Source organism: Truncatella angustata (assembly GCF_020726525.1).
Source record: "Truncatella angustata strain MPI-SDFR-AT-0073 chromosome Unknown BKA67scaffold_2, whole genome shotgun sequence".
Classification (NCBI taxonomy): Eukaryota; Fungi; Ascomycota; class Sordariomycetes; order Amphisphaeriales; family Sporocadaceae; genus Truncatella; species Truncatella angustata.
Genome location: NW_025763382.1, coordinates 5,478,216 through 5,496,253, shown reverse-complemented (window position 1 = coordinate 5,496,253; position 18,038 = coordinate 5,478,216). Strand labels below are relative to the sequence as shown.

The window sequence follows — 18,038 nt, the reverse complement described above, 5'->3', positions numbered from 1 at the left end:
GAGATACGACATGCCTTCGGGGTCACGAATCTTTACTATGGTAAAATCACAGTGGGCTTAGATCCGTTTCAGACACACAGTTTGCTGGGGGACGGACCCACCACAGCCCCTGGAATGAGGCCCCTAATGTTCAGCCGCCTTCATCATCGCTCCAATAATCCAATTGGTGGATGTTATCTTCGAATTGACTGCCGCCGACTCCTGCCTGTTCATTGACAGACACACTTTCGACATCCAGTCCACTGATCCTTCTCCTTGACGGTGAAATTAATAGCCCCAAACTGGTCTGAATATGTAATTCCCAAGGCTTTTATGCAGTCATTTCCATTGACTCCTCCAGACATTAGCATATATATGGGTGGATCATATAAAGCTTTGACTTCGGAAACAATACCGATGGAACCATCCGATCGAGAATGGGGTTGCCGCAGTTTGACTAGGATGCCGAGCTTCTTTAGGGAAAGGCGTCGTCTGATGTTGAGTGTACCCCATTGTCCATGGGTCAATTGACCAGGACTCATGGCATGCAGAGTCCCGTTCATCATATTATGTCTGCTCCTTTAGGAAGAGGGAACCGCCAAGATGGGTCTCAAAGGACAAGCCTTGACAAGCCTCTTGACAATATAAACACCCGTCTTGGCCAGCTTGGCTAACATATTGATCTTCTATAGTCTCATTGCCAAGCTGCCTTTCTTTTACACACACCCACTTTAGTCTCTCTTTTGCGTACTTCATTCGTTACCATGCGTTCGTTCATTCTAGCGGGAGCTGTGCTCCCCATTGCCGTGCTCGGCTGCTCCAACCCTGATACCGACGCTTGCGCCGGCGCGTTCGTGAGCAACTCGGCCGAAGCGGCGAGCTTTTGCGCCACTTGGACCGCTTCGGCCATTACTGAGACTACCGCGGTCCCCGACGCGCTCGGCGCGGCCTGCGCTTATAAGACCAAGAAGCTCTCTACTGCATGTGGCTGCTACGTGACTGGCGGATCGGCCGCTGCAACCCAAACATCTGCTGCTGCTAAGACAACCTCAACCGGTGTTCTTAAGACGACCGGATCTCTGGTCAGAAGCTCCGCCGCCCCGTCATCTGCCAAGGCATCTTCTGGCAAAGCATCTTCTGCTGCTCCTAAGTCGACTTCGAAGGCTGCTGTCACGTCCAATGCCGCTACTTCATCTGAGGCCGCCACGACGCTGGCAACTTCAACCAAGGCCGCAGCCACAACCTCTGCCGCTGCTGTCACCAGTGCCGAGGCCGTCGAGGCCGATGCCAACGCATGCACGGTGACTGCCTACGCGGACATCTCTTCTGCTGTCGCTTCATGCACAGATATTGTCCTCTCCGGCATCTCTGCCCCTGCCTCTAGCACGATTGATCTGTCAGCGCTCCAGACCGGCACTACCGTCACTTTTGCCGGAACCACTTCTTTCGGCACCACTGCGGACTCCGACTTCGACCCTATGATCATTAGCGGACATGACATCACCATCACTGGAGCTGAGGGCCACGTTATTGACGGAAACGGTGCCGCTTACTGGGATGGCGAGGGTTCCAACGGCGGTAGCGACAAGCCCGACCACTTCATTGTCGTCAAGAAGGTCTACAACGGCAAGATCACGAACCTCAACATCCAGAACTGGCCCACCCACTGCTTCTACATCAGCGGCGTCCAGGGCCTCGAGGTGACCGGCCTCACGCTCGACAACTCGGCAGGTGACGAGCCTAACTCTGCCAGCGGCACCAAGGCTGCTGCGCACAACTCGGACGGTTTCGATATCTCTGGCTCCGATACCGTCACGCTCGATAACATCAAGGTCTACAACCAAGACGATTGCGTAGCTGTAACATCCGGATCCAACGTCATCGTTAGCAACATGTACTGCTCTGGTGGCCACGGTCTGTCCATCGGCTCCATTGGTGGCAAGAGCAACAACACCGTCTCGGGTGTCACTTTCTCGGACTCGGTCGTCGTCAACTCTGAAAACGCATGCCGTATCAAGAGCAACTCCGGTACGACCGGCACGATCGAGAACGTCACTTACCAGAACATCACCATGAGCGGAATCACCGATTACGGTATTGATGTCCAGCAGGACTACCTGAACGGCGGCCCGACTGGCGAGCCCACGAACGGTGTCACCATCGCCGGTATATCCTTCATTGATGTCACCGGAACGACGACTGGCGACGATGCCTATGACTACTACATCCTTTGCGGTGACGGCAGCTGCAGCGACTTCACCTTCTCAGGCGTCAGCATCACTGGTGGTGACGAATCTTGTAACTACCCTACTACCACTTGTCTCTCGTCATAGAACGGTGAGGCGCCCAGCTGTTTACGTATAGGCTGGTTTTTTCTTGTACATGTTTAGTAGCCCGCTTTTGAAAGGTCTATATATTTCAATTCGTTTTCGCGAAGTCGATACCCAAATTATATTCACGGATGTCATCTCGTCCCATGCTCTTATAGTGTTTTGTGCCAGTCATAATGTTCATGGTTTCCGTGTGCTTTCAGCTTGATAAATGGACATTCCCTGCATCAGAGGACTAGATATTCAGACTCGGGATCGATCTCCCGATAGTGCGCCTCCGCGTCCGGCCACCCAATGCGGTCATACTCGTAGTACAACCACTCCGGCATGCGACGTGCTCTGAAAGCCGACTCTTGCTGCGCCAGCGCGAATTGCGAAGACCACGGTATGAATTTGGGCCAGGTGGCTGGTTGGTACCGCTCCGATAGGAAGCCCTGCCACTGCATATAGCTCTTCAGCGGCGGCTTCCTCTGGCGATACATGTATATGTAGTCAAAGTCCTCGTTCGGATCCCGAGCAGGACAATCGTCGTAGAGGTGCGCACGCGCGGTGTTGCACTTGGGACAGCCGTCGATCTCGCCGTGCTCGTCGACGGGGCCGATGCAGTCCCGCACTGCGTGTCCGGGTCGCTGGCAGTTGCCGCATGTTGCGTCCGGTAGCGGGAGGAATATCCTCGTGTCGAGCGTTACCCGCGATCTCGGGCGTTCACCTCTCGAGGTGTGCCCACTAGACGGCCAGTCACTGCTGCTCCTCTGGCCTAGGACGGAGAACTTGGACGTCAGGTGGTTTCCAAACCCGCTTTCGGTCCGCGTAGGAGACATGTGTGGGATGCTCAGCGATGTGCGGACTTCGGAGGCCAGAGGATTCAACGGTATGACTTTCGAGACGGTGATCTCAAGAAACTCGTCCTTTCCAGCAGTCATGATATTGTACAATGAGTTCTCTGTCATCATTACAGGCGTAGTGCCGTTATCATGTAGCTCGATGCTCCGTCTGAGTATGTCTGGCAAGACCTCTAGCATCTCCCACCTTTCATTATCAACGGTCTTCCTTGTTTCCAGCGGAGCCATATTTGGCTGCCATCTTTTTCTATCATGCCGACTCTCCTCACTGAAGAATTAATGAATGCCTCTTCGAGAACTAAAGTTTTCTCGGTCGCTTGATTGACAAAGAACATTGCAGCTGAATGCTGCGGGCAAATTACACGAAAGCGGCTGAGTGCAACAAAGAACTTCTGGTATATCTTATTTACAAGGTATGATTTCTAAGCCACTAAAATACAGCATTCATGCGTTGCCCATGATCTAGCAAAGGGGTGGGTGACAAGAATAGGAGGTCTAAGCCAAGTTCATGATACTTGTGCAGTTTGCTTAAGCACAATGGTCAACGTATGCTCACAAAATGTGATTGGTGCTTGAGAACAGGGTGTTGATAGAGCCCCTATGGCTCGCACGACTAGTTTATTCGCAAGGAAGCGTAGTAAAATTATACTTGATACCATCCAAAGGTCTTGTCTAGGTACTCATGCTCTTGATCCCTGAAGAATTCATGCAAGAGGCCATTTGGGCTTGTGCCAGAAATAAATACTTGTTGTGCTGGCATCTCTTCGTGGTAAAACAGAGAAGTCAGACTACCTCTCAGCCTTCGACCCTAAGTTATCGTTTTGTCTACCTTGTGTCAAAGTAGGCAGCATCTTCGTGTGATGAAAGTAGTTCCCCACCCCAACTCTAGCTATAACGTAACTATTTGATATATTGGTCCTCATACCTATTTTAGTATAACTAGAATCTACAACCATAATGTGTATTTGATGTAAAGACGATGGACCTGAGTTATTAGAGGTGGAGAATACTTCTAATGCAATATGTTAAGCAGTACCGAACGGGTAAAACCTGCGAGTTCAAGTCTATCTTGTTCAGCTTATTACGACATTGTTCATTCTTGTATATGCTTTACTGGTTAGGGCCATGAAAGAATGTCGGGAAGGAAGCCATTCAGGTATACTCGAGAAAACTAAGCGTGAAATAGAAAAGTTTCTCAGGAATTTCTCAGGAATTTCTAAGCAGTATAAAAGCATGAAAAAAGCATGATGAATGGTCTATCTAAGAAATCTTCATTTCGAAAACGCATGCCGAAGGACACCAATACTCTATAAGGCTGGTCTCTTTGTTATTATTGGTACTACAATCACTAATAACATATTGATTACGATAGCGTCGAATAAAGCAAACCAGTCTACCAGATTTCATGAACCTTTGAGCCTTCAAATTATCTGTTCGCCGTTAGAAAAAAAATTGCAATGAGCTGTAGCACCAGGATCGGGCGTTAAATTCGTTGCGTCGGCTGGCAAATACTCAGAAGAGGGATCGTTCACGAGTATCCCAGGTGGAACTCGCACCACCACTTCTAAAAACTTTGCAAAAATAGCATGATTCGTTGGGCGTAGTTTCAAAATAGCCTGCAGTAAAAGTTCTCGATACCGGAGGGTTCAAGAACTAGATTCGGTAGGCGTACCAAATCCAGACGCGTTCAATTCCCCTCCTACTAGACCTTCTACGAAGACAATCTAAATGAGATGCAGAACCAGAAAGAGAAAAGCAGCCAAATGTCTCATAGTCTCGATTAACCCGGTCTATTTAGGAACTCGGAAGGCGTTGAGAATATTTGACAAGAATGTATAAGTGCACGAGTAATGATACTAGGTCTGAATGGGCACGCACGAACCATGGACTAGAGATCTCGGTGGAGGTAGTCTCAGAATATAGAGGCTATCACCATCAGTAGAGCGTATCTCGTTGAAGCTGGTGAAGACATGAGAATTCTGAACCCGGTTCGCTGTTTTACCGAAGCATATATGTTGTAGGCAACAATATGCTTCCAAACATGCTTAATTGATTTCCTTTACACGACTTTCGTTTTTATTCTATTTCATTATAGGCCAACTCAAGCTTTGCATCACATTCCAGCTCAATACTCCGAGAGCTACTTATTATAGGGGATCCGCATTATGGGAAGGGCGTCCTCCACTTTCCCATTAGCAGTTCAGGATAATGTAACAGGTAAGTTCTAACCATTCACTAAATACTCCTGCTTAGCTAACGAATGTTACTTCGGATATAAGATGCGTTTGAGAAGCGGAACTGTAGCCCATCGATGCTATAGTCGTAGCTGCCGCAGCTTTAGTTTTCGAGGCGGATATAGCAATAGCTGGCGGAATGACTTCTGCTCCGCGATAGTATTCGAACAACTTGAGGCGGTCTTTTAAAAAGCGTGCTGGTACGTTCCGGAAGGAGGACATTGAACATAATGGCCAGTGGCCTTTCCGTGGCCCAGACTAACACTTGCCAGGTACTTACCTGATCAGTTTGCCTATTACTGCAAGCTATTTAGTACCCATTTGGTTGGAGATGTCAATCTCTCAAGCTTCTACACTCTTACGAAAGCTCACACATGATCAGGCAAATGACGTTCCGATTCTGCTTGTTACACCTGTCTTTCGTAGGACTTGGTAAGTAGGTATGCGTTGTGCTGATTACATATTATAATGGCCTGTAAGAAGCTGAGCCGGGCTGACCTCGGGCAAAGCTGAGTCTTGGCAAAATGACGGGCAAAATGGCACGTGCGCTAATCGCTAATCGCTAATCGCTCATCGCAAGCGGATCCATGTCGTCGCGAACGGTTGTGCCTGCCCATGCTTTGTACTTTGGTTGATTAAAGGCAAGAAACTCCAATTCTCAATTTATACATGTCCTCCATCTTTTGATACCCAGTCGCCCCAATACGTCCCTCCAAGACCCCAGTCCCCGGGGCGATTCATTGCTATCATCCGGCTGTGAGCTCACTTTTGGTATCATTTACTTGACAACCTACGAGGAGTAACCTGCAAGCTGCCAAGTGCAAGCTCAAGCTCCCCGAGCCCAACCAACAACCGCAGCCCACCTTCACTCCTGAGCCGACTCAACTCGAGAAACCGTACCACGTCAAACGTCACCATGGCACCGTTCAACGCCCGCGAGCTGGCCCAGCGCATCAAAACGCTGTCTTCGTCAGTCGGCAAGAATGATCCGCCTGCAGATATCCTCGCTCAGCTCGAGCAGATTAACAAGGAGCCTGCGCCCACCGAGGAGGTCTTGCGCGTGAGTCTCGCCACCATCCCTGCCTCGCCGAGCTCCATGAGCAGATAGTGGTTGGCATTCCGTGCAGGCTGCATTGCATTCCGCGCGAAGCCTGAAGGGCACCACGAAGACAGCACCCCATGCTAACTATTGTGACCTGCGCAGAGCACCAAAGCGGGTGTTATCATTGCACGCCTTAACAAGAATGCGAATCCCGACATCGCCAAGGTTGCCGGCGCTATTGTTCAGAAGTGGCGAAAGGCGGTAGAGGCCGAGAAGATGGCCAAGAAGGGCAAGCCTTCGCCGTCGCCAGCTCCCGCCGCCAAGCCTGCCTCCCCTGCGCAGAAATCCGCCGCTGGTCTGAAGAAAAAGTTTGAGGGCGACGCTGAGAAGCGCACGTTCAAGACCGAGGCCGTCGACATCAAGCGAATTGGCGTGCCCGAGCGCGACAACTGCATCGGTCTGCTGTACAACGGTCTAGCCTACCGGTCCTACGAGCCGTCTGACCTTATTCTTCAACGTGCCATGGAGGTCGAGAGCGCAGCACACAAGACCTTGAACGGGATTTCCAAGGAGTACAAGGAGAAGATAAGATCCCTCTTCTCGAACCTCAAAGGAAAGACCAATGCCGAGCTCGGTCAGAGCGTCATGTCCGGCGCCATCACAGCTGATAAGTTTGTCCGCATGTCTGGCAAGGAGCTCATGTCCGAGGAGCAGCGCAAGATCAACGCCGAGCTTGAGAAGGAGAATATGAACAAGGCACAGGTCCCCATGGCCGAGAAAAGCGTCAGCGAGGAGCTCACTTGCGGTAACTGCAAGCAGAAGAAGGTCAGCTATACGCAGGCGCAGACGCGAAGTGCTGATGAGCCCATGACAACATTCTGCGAATGCATGAACTGCGGCAAACGCTGGAAGGTAACATTGCCTGCTCTCCCTCTCGACACGACCTGCACCTATGCTGACCACTCCATGCAGTTCTCATAAAAGATACCCTCATCTCTCACTAGTCGACTCGCACGACCAGGACCACACAAGACAAGCCTTTCGATTCATGATTTACGAGAATGTGCCGGGTAGAGCGTGAGTGGCGTTTGATTGTCATCGAGCGTTTACCCGATTTTTGGTTGCAATACAGAGCAGCAATGCGCCTTCAGAAGCGGGTTCGGATGGTACTGGAGTTTTGCTTTGATTTCTCTCGTCTAACTGTTCCCGCGAGCACGTTGACGTGGTCGTGGCCACACATGCTATGGATCAGTGTATAATAAGTCAAGAAAGCCATGCATAGATGATGGCGTATTCAGATGCCCAACAAGTCAGCCGAACTGGCACTCAATCCCTCCCTATTGGTGGGTATTTTCCAACAAGGTCCTACGATTTGCCCTCATTGCTCGTGAATACCGGTCTTGTCCTGCTCTGCGCTGATTCCTAAAAATTCAAACAAATCGTCCTTCTCTCCTTGATCCTCGAGCCCCATCTCGCCAACCTTCTTCCAGAACTTGCTTAGGTGTCTTGCGCCCGAGTCGCACAACACGGTGACGACCCTACTTCCCTCGGGTAACTTCATAGCCGCTACTGCGGCAGCGGTGCAGTTCACTGCACTGCTGCTGCCCACGAAGATCCCATCATGCTCGACCAACCATCTCGCCATCTTGCAAGCTTGCTCATCGGACACCTTGACAGCGTCCGTGATGTAGTCACGCCCAGCGTTGAAGTTGTTGGTAACTCTGTTGATGCCGATACCCTCGACAATAGTGTCGACCTGCTGGCGCCGTCTCGTGCCTTCTCTCTCCGTCGACGAGTACATGACGCCATACTTGATCTTGTTGTATAGTCCACTACCTTGCGGGTCTGCGAGCACGATCTTGAGGTCAGTTAGCTTGGCTTCTTCCTTGAGATATTTGGCGACACCCGAGATGGTGCCTCCCGTGCCAGCGCCGGCTACAAAGGCGGATAGTTCACCACCGGTCTGGTAGAAGATTTCCGGGCCCGTAGTGTTGTAATGTGCCAGCCAGTTCGCGCCGCTCTCGAACTGGTCTGCGAAGAATCCATTGCTGTCAATGCCCGGGTTCTCCGTGTGCTCCTTTGCTCTCCGCCGGGCCAGGTTCACGAAGTGATCCGGCGATGTGATGGGCGCCACTCGCACGCGTTCGACGATGGCCCCGAGATGGTGCAGCAGGTCCGACTTTTCCTTGGCCTGGTCGTCGGGCATGCAGATATGCGCCTTGTAACCCTTTGCGCGGGCCAAGGCGGCAATGGAGATACCCGTACTCCCCACAGTACCTTCGTAGATGGTGTCGCCGCGGCCAGGAACGAGGAGACCAGCATCTTCGCCGGCCTGGATCATGGACAGGGCAACTCTATCCTTGGGGCTATTTCCAGCTCCATTGAGAAACTCGGCCTTGGCCAGGATTGTGCGACCGGTGGCATCTGACAGTGACTTGATCTCCACCAGGGGCGTGTGGCCTATGCACCCCTCGATACCCACGACGGGGCCCGCCGAGGGTGGTAAGAGGTGCTGGTCCTGCTGGGCCTGGTGAGAGTCCTTGGGGTCGCCCTCCTCGTGGTCTTCCAACTCGACGGGGCCCCAGAAGAAGCTGGACCGCCTGCGCGCGGTGTTCGCCTCCGAGGCCAGGCTGTTCCTATGTGAGGACCTGCGGGAGACGCGGCGCTTGCTCTGCTGGTAGCGTCTTTCCAGATCCGGGTAGAAGTCCTTGAAGCCGAGGGTTATGAGGACACCGGTGACAAAGGCGACGGCCACTGCCGCGGTGCCGTAGGCTTTGGGATGGGAGCTCAAAGACATGGCTTGGTGTAAGGCTCTAAACCATGGCTACAGGACCGTCGATGAGTTGGTTATGCTGCCGGGTCACAACAAGCACAAGTGGAACTTGCATGTATGAGTGCCGGTATGTAGCTAACGGAAGCTATGTCATGGAGGCAGGTTAACGCAGTGAAACGGATGGATTGGCCAACCAGCAACTATATTTTATTAGCTCCGGCTCCATACTCCAAAGAGCAAGCAGCAGTACTGCACATAGTAACATAACAAGCTTGGTCTAACCTTGGACCAGTACGGATGCGTACAACGTACCTGGCAAGGGAGCTCGGGCCTCTGTACTTACATATGCGGTCTAGCAGCAAAAGCAAGCGCATCTACCCGCAAACTGCCTGCCAGTTGGTTACTCCGTACCCTCTTTGCTTCTCTGTATGCAGTTTATTCCAAGCAGATATTACGGCAGTTCACCATCTCGTCGTACACAAACAGACCAGCTCCTACCGTACGAGTCGGAGTCGCGTGCCGTCTGTCTGTCACCAGCTATGGATTCCCCCGTCGTGACGCAGCTTTTTCGCCAGCTATTCCGCCAACAACACCCATTATGCCGCTCTCGACGAAACCTCGTGGCATTGTCGTCGTCGGCTCTGCAACACGCGCAAAGACACGGCAGCAGGGTGCAGCAGCAACACAGCCGGGGCATGGCCTCGCGCCCGAGCAACAGAGGTGCTGCCAAGAGCATTGTCAAGTCCAACGAGAGCGATTGGCAGCAGAGAACAGACCTGTTCTCCTTCGACATGTCCGAGGAGTACAAGACGTATCCTCTGGTCACGGCAAATGAACTGAGAAGCAGAAAAGAGAGGCCCAGGAAGGTCAAGATGCTGATGCGGGACTTTATCGAAGGTGTGTAGCTGTCACAGACAAACAAACAAACAAACAAGACGAGGCGTAACAAAAACACAACACGACACCACCCAACACAACACACTGACAGTACGTGCTTCAAGACAGTCTATATAACCCTCACTACGGCTATTTCTCGAAGCAGGTCGTCATCTACACCCCCGGGGAGCCGTACAACTTCAACTCACTGCACGACGAGCCAGCCTTTGCTCAGGAGAACAGTAGGCGGTGGACCGAATTCGAAGACGACCTCGACTCGAAGCTCGAAATCCCAAACGACACCAGACAACTCTGGCATACACCGACAGAACTGTTCCGGCCCTACTATGGCGAGGCCATTGCCCGCTACCTGATGGCCAACTACATCATGAAGACATACCCCTACCACGACCTGATTGTCTATGAGATGGGTGCCGGAAGAGGAACCCTGATGTTGAATATCCTCGACTACATCCGCGAACAGGAGCCCTCGGTATACGACAGAATCCAGTACAAGATTATTGAGATCAGTCCGTCCTTGGCTGCCCTGCAAAACTCCCAGCTTATGAGGAACGCCGCCAGCAAGGGACATGCAGACAAGGTTGAGATCATCAACAAGTCCATATTCGACTGGAACGACCGCGTCCCTGAGCAATGCTTCTTCATCGCCATGGAGGTTTTCGACAACTTCGCACACGACAGCATTCGCTACGACCTGAAGACGGAGGAGCCACTGCAGGGCATGGTGCTCATCACCGAGAACAACGACTTCTACGAGTTCTACGAACCCGTCTTGGACCCCGTCGCTGCCAGATATCTCCGTGTGCGCCATGTCGCTTCGAACGGCCGGTACCAGGTCCCATACAGCAACAGCAAGGCGATGCGATGGCTCAAGCAGCAGATACCATTCTCGCCAAATCTGAGTGATGCCGAGTACATCCCAACCAGACTCATGCAGTTCTTCGACATCCTGGAGAAGTACTTCCCAGCCCACAGACTTGTGACGAGCGACTTCCACACTCTGTCGGATGCAGTCAAGGGGCTGAACAGTCCGGTCGTGCAGACTCGATACCAGAGGAGAATGATACCCGTCTCCACACCCCTCGTCCACCAGGGCTATTTCGATATCCTCTTCCCTACCAATTTCAACACCATGGAGGCCATGTATGGTGCTATCACGGGCAAGCTGTCCAAGGTCATGACACACGAGGAGTTCATGCGCCGATGGGCTTTTGTTGAGGACACAACAGTGCAGAGTGGCGAGAACCCGCTTTTGAGCTGGTACAAGAATGCCAGTGTCATGATCACCACGAATTAGATGTGGTTGATGTGCCAGATGTATGAATACCCCTTATCGAGCAGATAAGTCTATATGCTAGGAGATGTGATATCTCACATGCGACAATATAGCACAACCTATATCACCTACCTTTCCCATAATCTTCAGTTGCAATGTCTTCTCCGTGTGAAGTTAAAAGTAGCGGAGGCATCCCTTATAGCTCTTTTGACATGCACGTAAGGGCAAAACTTGACTTGCCAAGCAGATGCCCACTCGTCGACTCATGCTCTACCTTGTTCATGAGACTGGTGTTCAACTCCCATCTACACCATGATTTCGAGTTTCCTCTCCAGGTAAGATTAGGAGAACAAGTGTCAACAGTAAGTTTTAATTTAAAAAAAAAAAAAAAAAAAAAAATTTTTAATCATGAGTATATCATACCGTGCTTACGATGTTGTAATCATCTACTCATATAACCCCTGTGCTGTCCATTCATGAACTTCCTCACGGACCTTCCTGTACATAAATAAAGAATGTCAACACCCAGTGATTCCTTAGAAACAAGCCAAGAAGAAGAATAAGAAGAAGAAGAGGAAAAAATAGTTCCTAGGGAGCGGAGACCCCAGGTGTCTAATCTTGCACAGGCTTTTGCCATGCTACCCTGGAGGTGATGCAGATAGCAGGCAGTTAACCGTGTGCGATGGCAACTGCTCAGGTTTTGTTGTCTGGGGCTCAAACCGGCTCCGCCAACGCTACCATTTAGTTATTTGTTGGGAAGCAGTCCAGTGGTTGGAGGTTATGAGGCCTCGTGGGTAAGGCGATGGATGGCCAACTAGGAGTTTTCATCTTCGGCGACGATGAGGAGGAAGAGGAAGAGAGGGGCAGTTGTAGCAGCAGTGTCGGCGATGAAGGGTGCTCGGCGAGAGAGTCTCGACCGGTAGTCTGGTGAGGTGGAACGATGACAATGGCATGGCGTTCAAGGAGACGTAGATGAGATTGCTCGTTGCCCATATGAGGCCCGTATTGAACCAGGCTGCAGTCTTACGATAGTAGAGCTAGATAATCTGAGAGTATCTTGTTACATTTCTTTATACTTAATTACATCTATGTCTACGTTATGCTGCATCTTCTTTGGTGTGAATCCCATGAACATCCCCTGCTCTACCCATGCCAAATGCTACCGCTGCAAGACGAACTTCAATATCCAGGCGAATAGAGCCAGCAAAACGATTGGACGAGAGAGGAATGTCGCAATTCTAACCGTATATCTTTCAACCTTCAGCTGCGCCAGCTTCAAAATTAGGACAATAAAGAAGGCGGCGATGACGACGAAAGAAACGAGATGTTATTGTGCATCTTGTCTTTTGTCATTTGTATCCACGTCTCAATATATGTTTTGATATACCCTCATGATCGAGCTGGACTTCTTCATATGATGAGATACAGTCATTGAGGGAGACACCAACCCATCCTGAGATCTCGACTGGGTGGTACCCGCTTACGGGCCATACCGATGTGTGGCAATAAACCTGTTCCTCAACTGAGTTGTTGGTGAGAAGAAAGAAATAGATTGAACAGGTGGTTATTTCCACTCATGGCTGGAGAAAGGTCCCATGCCATTAGCGAAGAAGAGTCCATATAAGTCCTGCAGTGCTGTGGCAAGCAATGTGTGCGAAAATTTCCATATTTTCGTAGATTTCCGCAGCTTGTATGGCTCGGGCGACAGTATGTAGTGGGAGGTGTTCCTGTTATGAGCAACCGTGGTGGTCATAACGAGCCGGACTTGCTTGCCCGACTTGATGGCTGCTTTTGACTACAGAGGATGAAGAGCTAGCAATCAAGGCGCCTTTCAGGACTCGTTGTTTTGGGTCCGTCTACATCAAAGACTGTTTCTCTCATCTCATTTCGTGCAGTCCTCACCACGAGAAAGCACAATGAAATCATGAATATCTCTTAGCCCGAAGCCGGGGAGCTTGGAAACACAAACGTAGCTCGGTCTTTGACAGTCGTGGATTCTGAAAGCTTGAAATTGGATACCTATTCTGTTCATGCAGATAACTTAAGATTCTAGTGTTCTAGAGATTACGATTTTTTTACATACTCGGCATGCCTGGCTAGTACATGGAGACTGTTGATCCAAGAGGGGCCATATATTCGCACCAAGGGGAGCACCATAACATGAAATACTACGTGCATAGATGTGGCCGCATGTACGATAATGCACTGTAAATATGAAGTTTATTTCAGCAATCTCTTCATTATATACATGGATGATAAGTTGTTTCCTGAACTTGATTGTAGGATCAGTCAGACCTGCCAAGGCCCATACGTCACCCTGCACCTCCGTTGTGATCTTTTCTAAGACTACAAAGACTGAGGTAGATTCAATATTTCACGCCAAACAAGCTGGTGCAGCAAAGCGATATTCGTAGGTCAAAGTCGCATGCGTTATAGCAAGTCGCGGACCTAGTCTAGTTGTAGCTTTCGCTCAATCATATTATAAAAACTTCGTTCAGGAAATTGTAGTAATGGACATAGTCGATTACCAAGAATATGCTTTCCCTGGAGGACTGGCATCAGGCATTTCTGCCGCCTTGTGTGAGTTCCTAAGTCGAAAGTAAGCATATAACCATATATCAACCATCCCGATCACATCACTTAGAAAGCCAGTAGTAGATTTGGACTAAGTTATTTTTATGAGATTTAAACCAATAAGCATTCAAGTTTGCATGATGTCTTTATTTTGAAATTTCTTTTCCCTATCAAGAACTTGTCTGGTTGGTCATAATGTATGTATGTAGCGGTTGCGCTGTTCTAGAGTGCCACCTGGTGACAGACGCCGCGCATAATTCTCTTCACAAATTCGAGACCCACCTACTATTGTGACTCGATTGGCACCGCACAGCGCCAGAAATTGTATGATCACCAAGGGTACAATATGAGGTTGTGGTGATCATCTAATTCTCAGATGTCGTTGCTCAACCGCTCTGGCAATGCCTTGAGGCGGGCTGGCAATGCTAACTCAGGCACCATGCACAGAGATTTCGTCCTCAACCCTATTACGGCTTTGGCTTTTTACACCTCGAAAGCGGATGGGCGACGTTATCTACTCGTTGGTGAAGACAACCGTTTAAATCTCTACGATTTCGAGACGTCCAGCCTGTGTGGAGAGTTCGATGTTTTCCCGGCACAATCCGTGCATGGCATTGCAGTGACTGCGGATGATGGAGTCAACCAGAGAATCCTGGTATGGGGTGGTTTTTCTGTGGTAGTCCTGCCAAACAATCTAGTTGAGGATGTAATCTCCGGTGGATCGAGCAAGAATCCGCAGGGATTGCCATTACTCGTGGCAAAAGCCTCTGACTGGATCTTTGGGGGCGTTGTTTCTCCCCATGGAACCCATGAATTGGCTTTGCTCACAGCACACAATGACCTGATCAGAGCGCGTTTTGACGCCAATGATGGATCAATCGAATTTCTGGAGGAATTATCCCCGTCGCGGCCTATACTCTACTCAGGCAACATCTCTTGGGAAGAACCCGACTGCATCCTTGTGGCCGCAGGAACAGTTTTTGGCGAAATCGTGGTCTGGAAATATGAAATTGCATCACAGCAGCAGCAGTCTCGCTGCGAGGTTCTCTTCGTCTTCTCCGGACATGAAGGCTCAATATTCGGGGTCCATATCTCCCCTATCATAACGCTTGAGACGGGGGAGAGTCTGAGATTGCTTGCAAGCTGTAGCGACGACAGGACAATACGAATATGGGACATTACTGATGCTCGCGATCTTTCAAGTCAAACTAGTGATGAGTACCGAAAAAAGATCCAGGCGGTCCGAGAGACTGGGTTTGGAGATAGCATTGAGTCAGCATCACTCGAAGAAACCTCGGCTAGGTGTCTTGCAGTAGCCATGGGCCATATTTCAAGGATTTGGCAGGTGGAGTTTCCAAGGAGGCCATCTTCTATTCACGGATCAAGTTCAATTGAGATCTGGTCTTTCGGCGAGGATGCGACAGCGCAAAGGTGGTCTCTGGCTTTGAGCAGCACAGATCCAAGGAACAACCCGAAGTCGATTCAGTCGACAGATTTACCCACGCGAACTAGGGGTCAAATGAAAAGCGAGGCTATCTTCGCAAACCATAGCGGAAAGAACATCTGGTCCCATGCCATAACAAACGACGAGACTGGTCAATTAGTTGTTGTCACTGGCGCGTCTGACGGGAAAATATCCATTATTGGCAATAGCCAAAGGATTGCTTCGGAACAGACGCTCCATGAGATCCCACCAATGTCCGTTACTACTGCTGCGGAGGTGGGTACGAATGCCCAAGATCTAGCAATAACAAATGGTTCGGACGGTACAGGCTCGACCCCAGAAGCACTAAATGGAGTTGTAGACGCTACTGGCGAAGGAAACAAGGTTTCCGGTAAAGCACCAAAGCCAAAGAAACAGAAGGTCAAGAAGCCAGTCAGGGACTATTTCAACAGATATGCGCTTCTCACAGACAGCAGCATCCTCACTTCGACAAAGAACGGTAGATTCCTTGTGGGCAATGCATCCCGCAACTCCCCATGGGAAGAGGTCTTCTTGCCCGACGAGTTTAGAGACAAGTGTTCTACTTATGCAGTCGTCAAGGGGTCCTTCAACTCATCTACGGCCTTTGTCGGAACTGATGAGGGCGATTTGTTTTCATATAGTACCGCTGATCCCACGAGATTGAACCATTTGGCCCGAGTGCACGGCAAGGTTTCAGACATCTTCCGACTATCGAATGCTTCGGTGGATCCAACCACCCCGAACGAGGCTAAAGTGTTGGTTACAGTGCTCGGAAGCGAAACCGCCTCACTTCTGGAATTTGACAGTTCTAGTGGCACCGAACAACCAAGGCAAATCGACATTCCCTTGGACAAGCGATTCTTGGTCACATCTGCAGCACTCCATGAAAACAGTATCATACTAGGTTCCAGGACAGGCTTCATCATTGTCCTCGAGGCTGCCGAAGGAGGTACATATAAGCAGCAAGCCCTGGTAGAACCAAGGACCAACGACTGTATCACATCCATATCAATCCTGCCACCAAAAGGTGGGGAAGGGATACTTCAATTTCTTACTACGTGTAGGGATGGCAAGTTCAGGATATATACCACTCACAAGACTCATGACAGCTTGAGCATAACATTGATCCATGAGACATCACCACCATTTGGACCTATAATAGAAGGAGCTTGGTTCTCATCCAATGATGACAAGAGTATAGATTTAATCCTTTTCGGTTTCCGAAGCACGAAGTTTGTAGTTTGGAATGAAACTCAACGCAAAGAAATTGCTGCCATAGAAGTTGGTGGTGGCCATAGAACATTTGTTTATGACCCTACGCCTGGCAACTCGGATGCCTTCCGGCTTGTGTGGACACAGGCATCACAGTTGCATTTCTTTTCCCAAACCCATGCGCCTCACAGAGCACTCAAGGCAGGGGGCCATGGTCGAGAAATCAAGGCTGTGAGTTCTTCTGGAGCACTCATGGCTACGGCAGCAGAAGATACCGCCATAAGAATTTGGAGTTACCGAGACGAGACGGAGAAAACGCAGACTCCCTTGAGATGCTTAGGAGCCCTGGAAAACCACACTGCTGGCATTCAAAGCATGAAATGGTACAACCAAAGCCATCTTTTCAGTAGTGGTGGAAACAAGGAGTTCTTCATCTGGCGGATCAGTCATCTCGACTCCGCCTACGAGGGGCTTGCTGTGAAATGCGAAGCTGTGTATCCTGACCGAGCGGACGATATTGATTTGCGGATTATGGACTTCGACGTGCACTGTGCGAATGGAGCATCGGATGACGAACCGTCTTTCGTTATCTCAATGATCCTTTCCAACTCGGCCTTGCTCACATACACATACTCCGCGCTTGCAGGCTTCGGGCTGATAGCTAGAGGTTCTTATACCGGCGCGTGCATGACACAACTGCAGCAGCTTCATGTTGACGACACAACTATTCAGACAATGACTGCTGCAACTGATGGTTATATCACCATTTGGGAAGCAAAGGTCCCTGCCGCGGGCGACTCTTCGGTGGGCGAGTATGCAAATCTTCTTATAACGAAACTACATCAAAGCACCATGAAATCTTTAGACATGCGTGTGATACCAGCACTAATTGGAACATCATATCTCATCGCAACAGGCGGTGATGATAACGCCTTTGGCGTGACACACCTTTTCAGAGACAATTCCTCAGGCTCCGTGACCATACGGACCAAGTCCATCATTCGATCAGCGCATGGCGCAGCGGTGACGGGTATTGGCATATTGGGTTTCACTGCAGGTGAGAGAGACGCCGTTGTGGTGAGTTGCAGCAATGATCAAAGGGTCAAGAGGTGGCAGGTCGTGGATTGGCAGAGCGAGGAGGTGAAAGTAAAACTCTTGGACAATCACTACAGTGCCATTGCCGACACCGGAGACTTGGAAATTCTCAAGGAAGGGACAAGATTTGTCGTAGGTGGTGTAGGGTTGGAAGTGTGGGAAATCGAGGGTTAAGTCGTCCGATCGAAAAAGGGCAAACAAACGACACTGATGTTCTGATCTGGTAATCCCTTTAGCTAGTACGATCAAACTGAATGTTGTTGACGCGGACACATGAACTTCGTTGCGAGTTTGCCGCCACAAAGTAATTAGAATACTA

General features: G+C 50.1%; 6 protein-coding genes across 6 annotated transcripts; 4 read left to right on the top strand and 2 right to left on the bottom strand.

Moving 5' to 3' along the window:
* Positions 1-37: 37 nt before the first annotated feature.
* Positions 38-2,312, top strand: BKA67DRAFT_591113 (endopolygalacturonase; the record flags this gene model as incomplete). The annotated part of the gene is made up of 3 exons (XM_046104671.1): positions 38-40; positions 763-833; positions 1,244-2,312. The coding sequence occupies 3 exons, from the start codon at positions 38-40 to the stop codon at positions 2,310-2,312; spliced, it is 1,143 nt and encodes a 380-aa protein (XP_045962116.1).
* A 224-nt stretch (positions 2,313-2,536) lies between these two features.
* On the bottom strand, positions 2,537-3,379 carry BKA67DRAFT_656122 (uncharacterized protein; the record flags this gene model as incomplete). Its single annotated transcript, XM_046106894.1, has 1 exon — positions 2,537-3,379. The coding sequence occupies one exon, from the start codon at positions 3,377-3,379 to the stop codon at positions 2,537-2,539; it is 843 nt and encodes a 280-aa protein (XP_045962115.1).
* Positions 3,380-5,716: 2,337 nt separating this feature from the next.
* BKA67DRAFT_656121 (uncharacterized protein) lies at positions 5,717-7,408 on the top strand (the record flags this gene model as incomplete). The annotated part of the gene is made up of 3 exons (XM_046106893.1): positions 5,717-5,817; positions 6,244-6,445; positions 6,590-7,408. The coding sequence occupies 3 exons, from the start codon at positions 5,717-5,719 to the stop codon at positions 7,406-7,408; spliced, it is 1,122 nt and encodes a 373-aa protein (XP_045962114.1).
* A 199-nt stretch (positions 7,409-7,607) lies between these two features.
* On the bottom strand, positions 7,608-9,509 carry BKA67DRAFT_201774 (cysteine synthase-like protein). Its single transcript, XM_046095421.1, has one exon. The coding sequence runs from the start codon at positions 9,222-9,224 to the stop codon at positions 7,806-7,808; it is 1,419 nt and encodes a 472-aa protein (XP_045962113.1). The 5' UTR covers positions 9,225-9,509; the 3' UTR covers positions 7,608-7,805.
* A 230-nt stretch (positions 9,510-9,739) lies between these two features.
* Positions 9,740-11,394, top strand: BKA67DRAFT_512648 (S-adenosyl-L-methionine-dependent methyltransferase; the record flags this gene model as incomplete). The annotated part of the gene is made up of 2 exons (XM_046097492.1): positions 9,740-10,097; positions 10,202-11,394. 2 exons carry the CDS (start codon positions 9,740-9,742, stop codon positions 11,392-11,394), a joined length of 1,551 nt encoding a protein of 516 aa, XP_045962112.1.
* Positions 11,395-14,259: 2,865 nt separating this feature from the next.
* BKA67DRAFT_556645 (WD40-repeat-containing domain protein) lies at positions 14,260-18,033 on the top strand. Its single transcript, XM_046102168.1, has one exon. The coding sequence runs from the start codon at positions 14,324-14,326 to the stop codon at positions 17,891-17,893; it is 3,570 nt and encodes a 1,189-aa protein (XP_045962111.1). The 5' UTR covers positions 14,260-14,323; the 3' UTR covers positions 17,894-18,033.
* The last annotated feature ends 5 nt before the right edge of the window (positions 18,034-18,038 follow it).

Excerpts from the sequence above, each read along its gene's own strand:
- BKA67DRAFT_201774 (XM_046095421.1), bottom strand. The coding sequence starts at position 9,224 with ATGTCTTTGAGCTCCCATCCCAAAGCCTACGGCACCGCGGCAGTGGCC.
- BKA67DRAFT_556645 (XM_046102168.1), top strand. The coding sequence starts at position 14,324 with ATGTCGTTGCTCAACCGCTCTGGCAATGCCTTGAGGCGGGCTGGCAAT.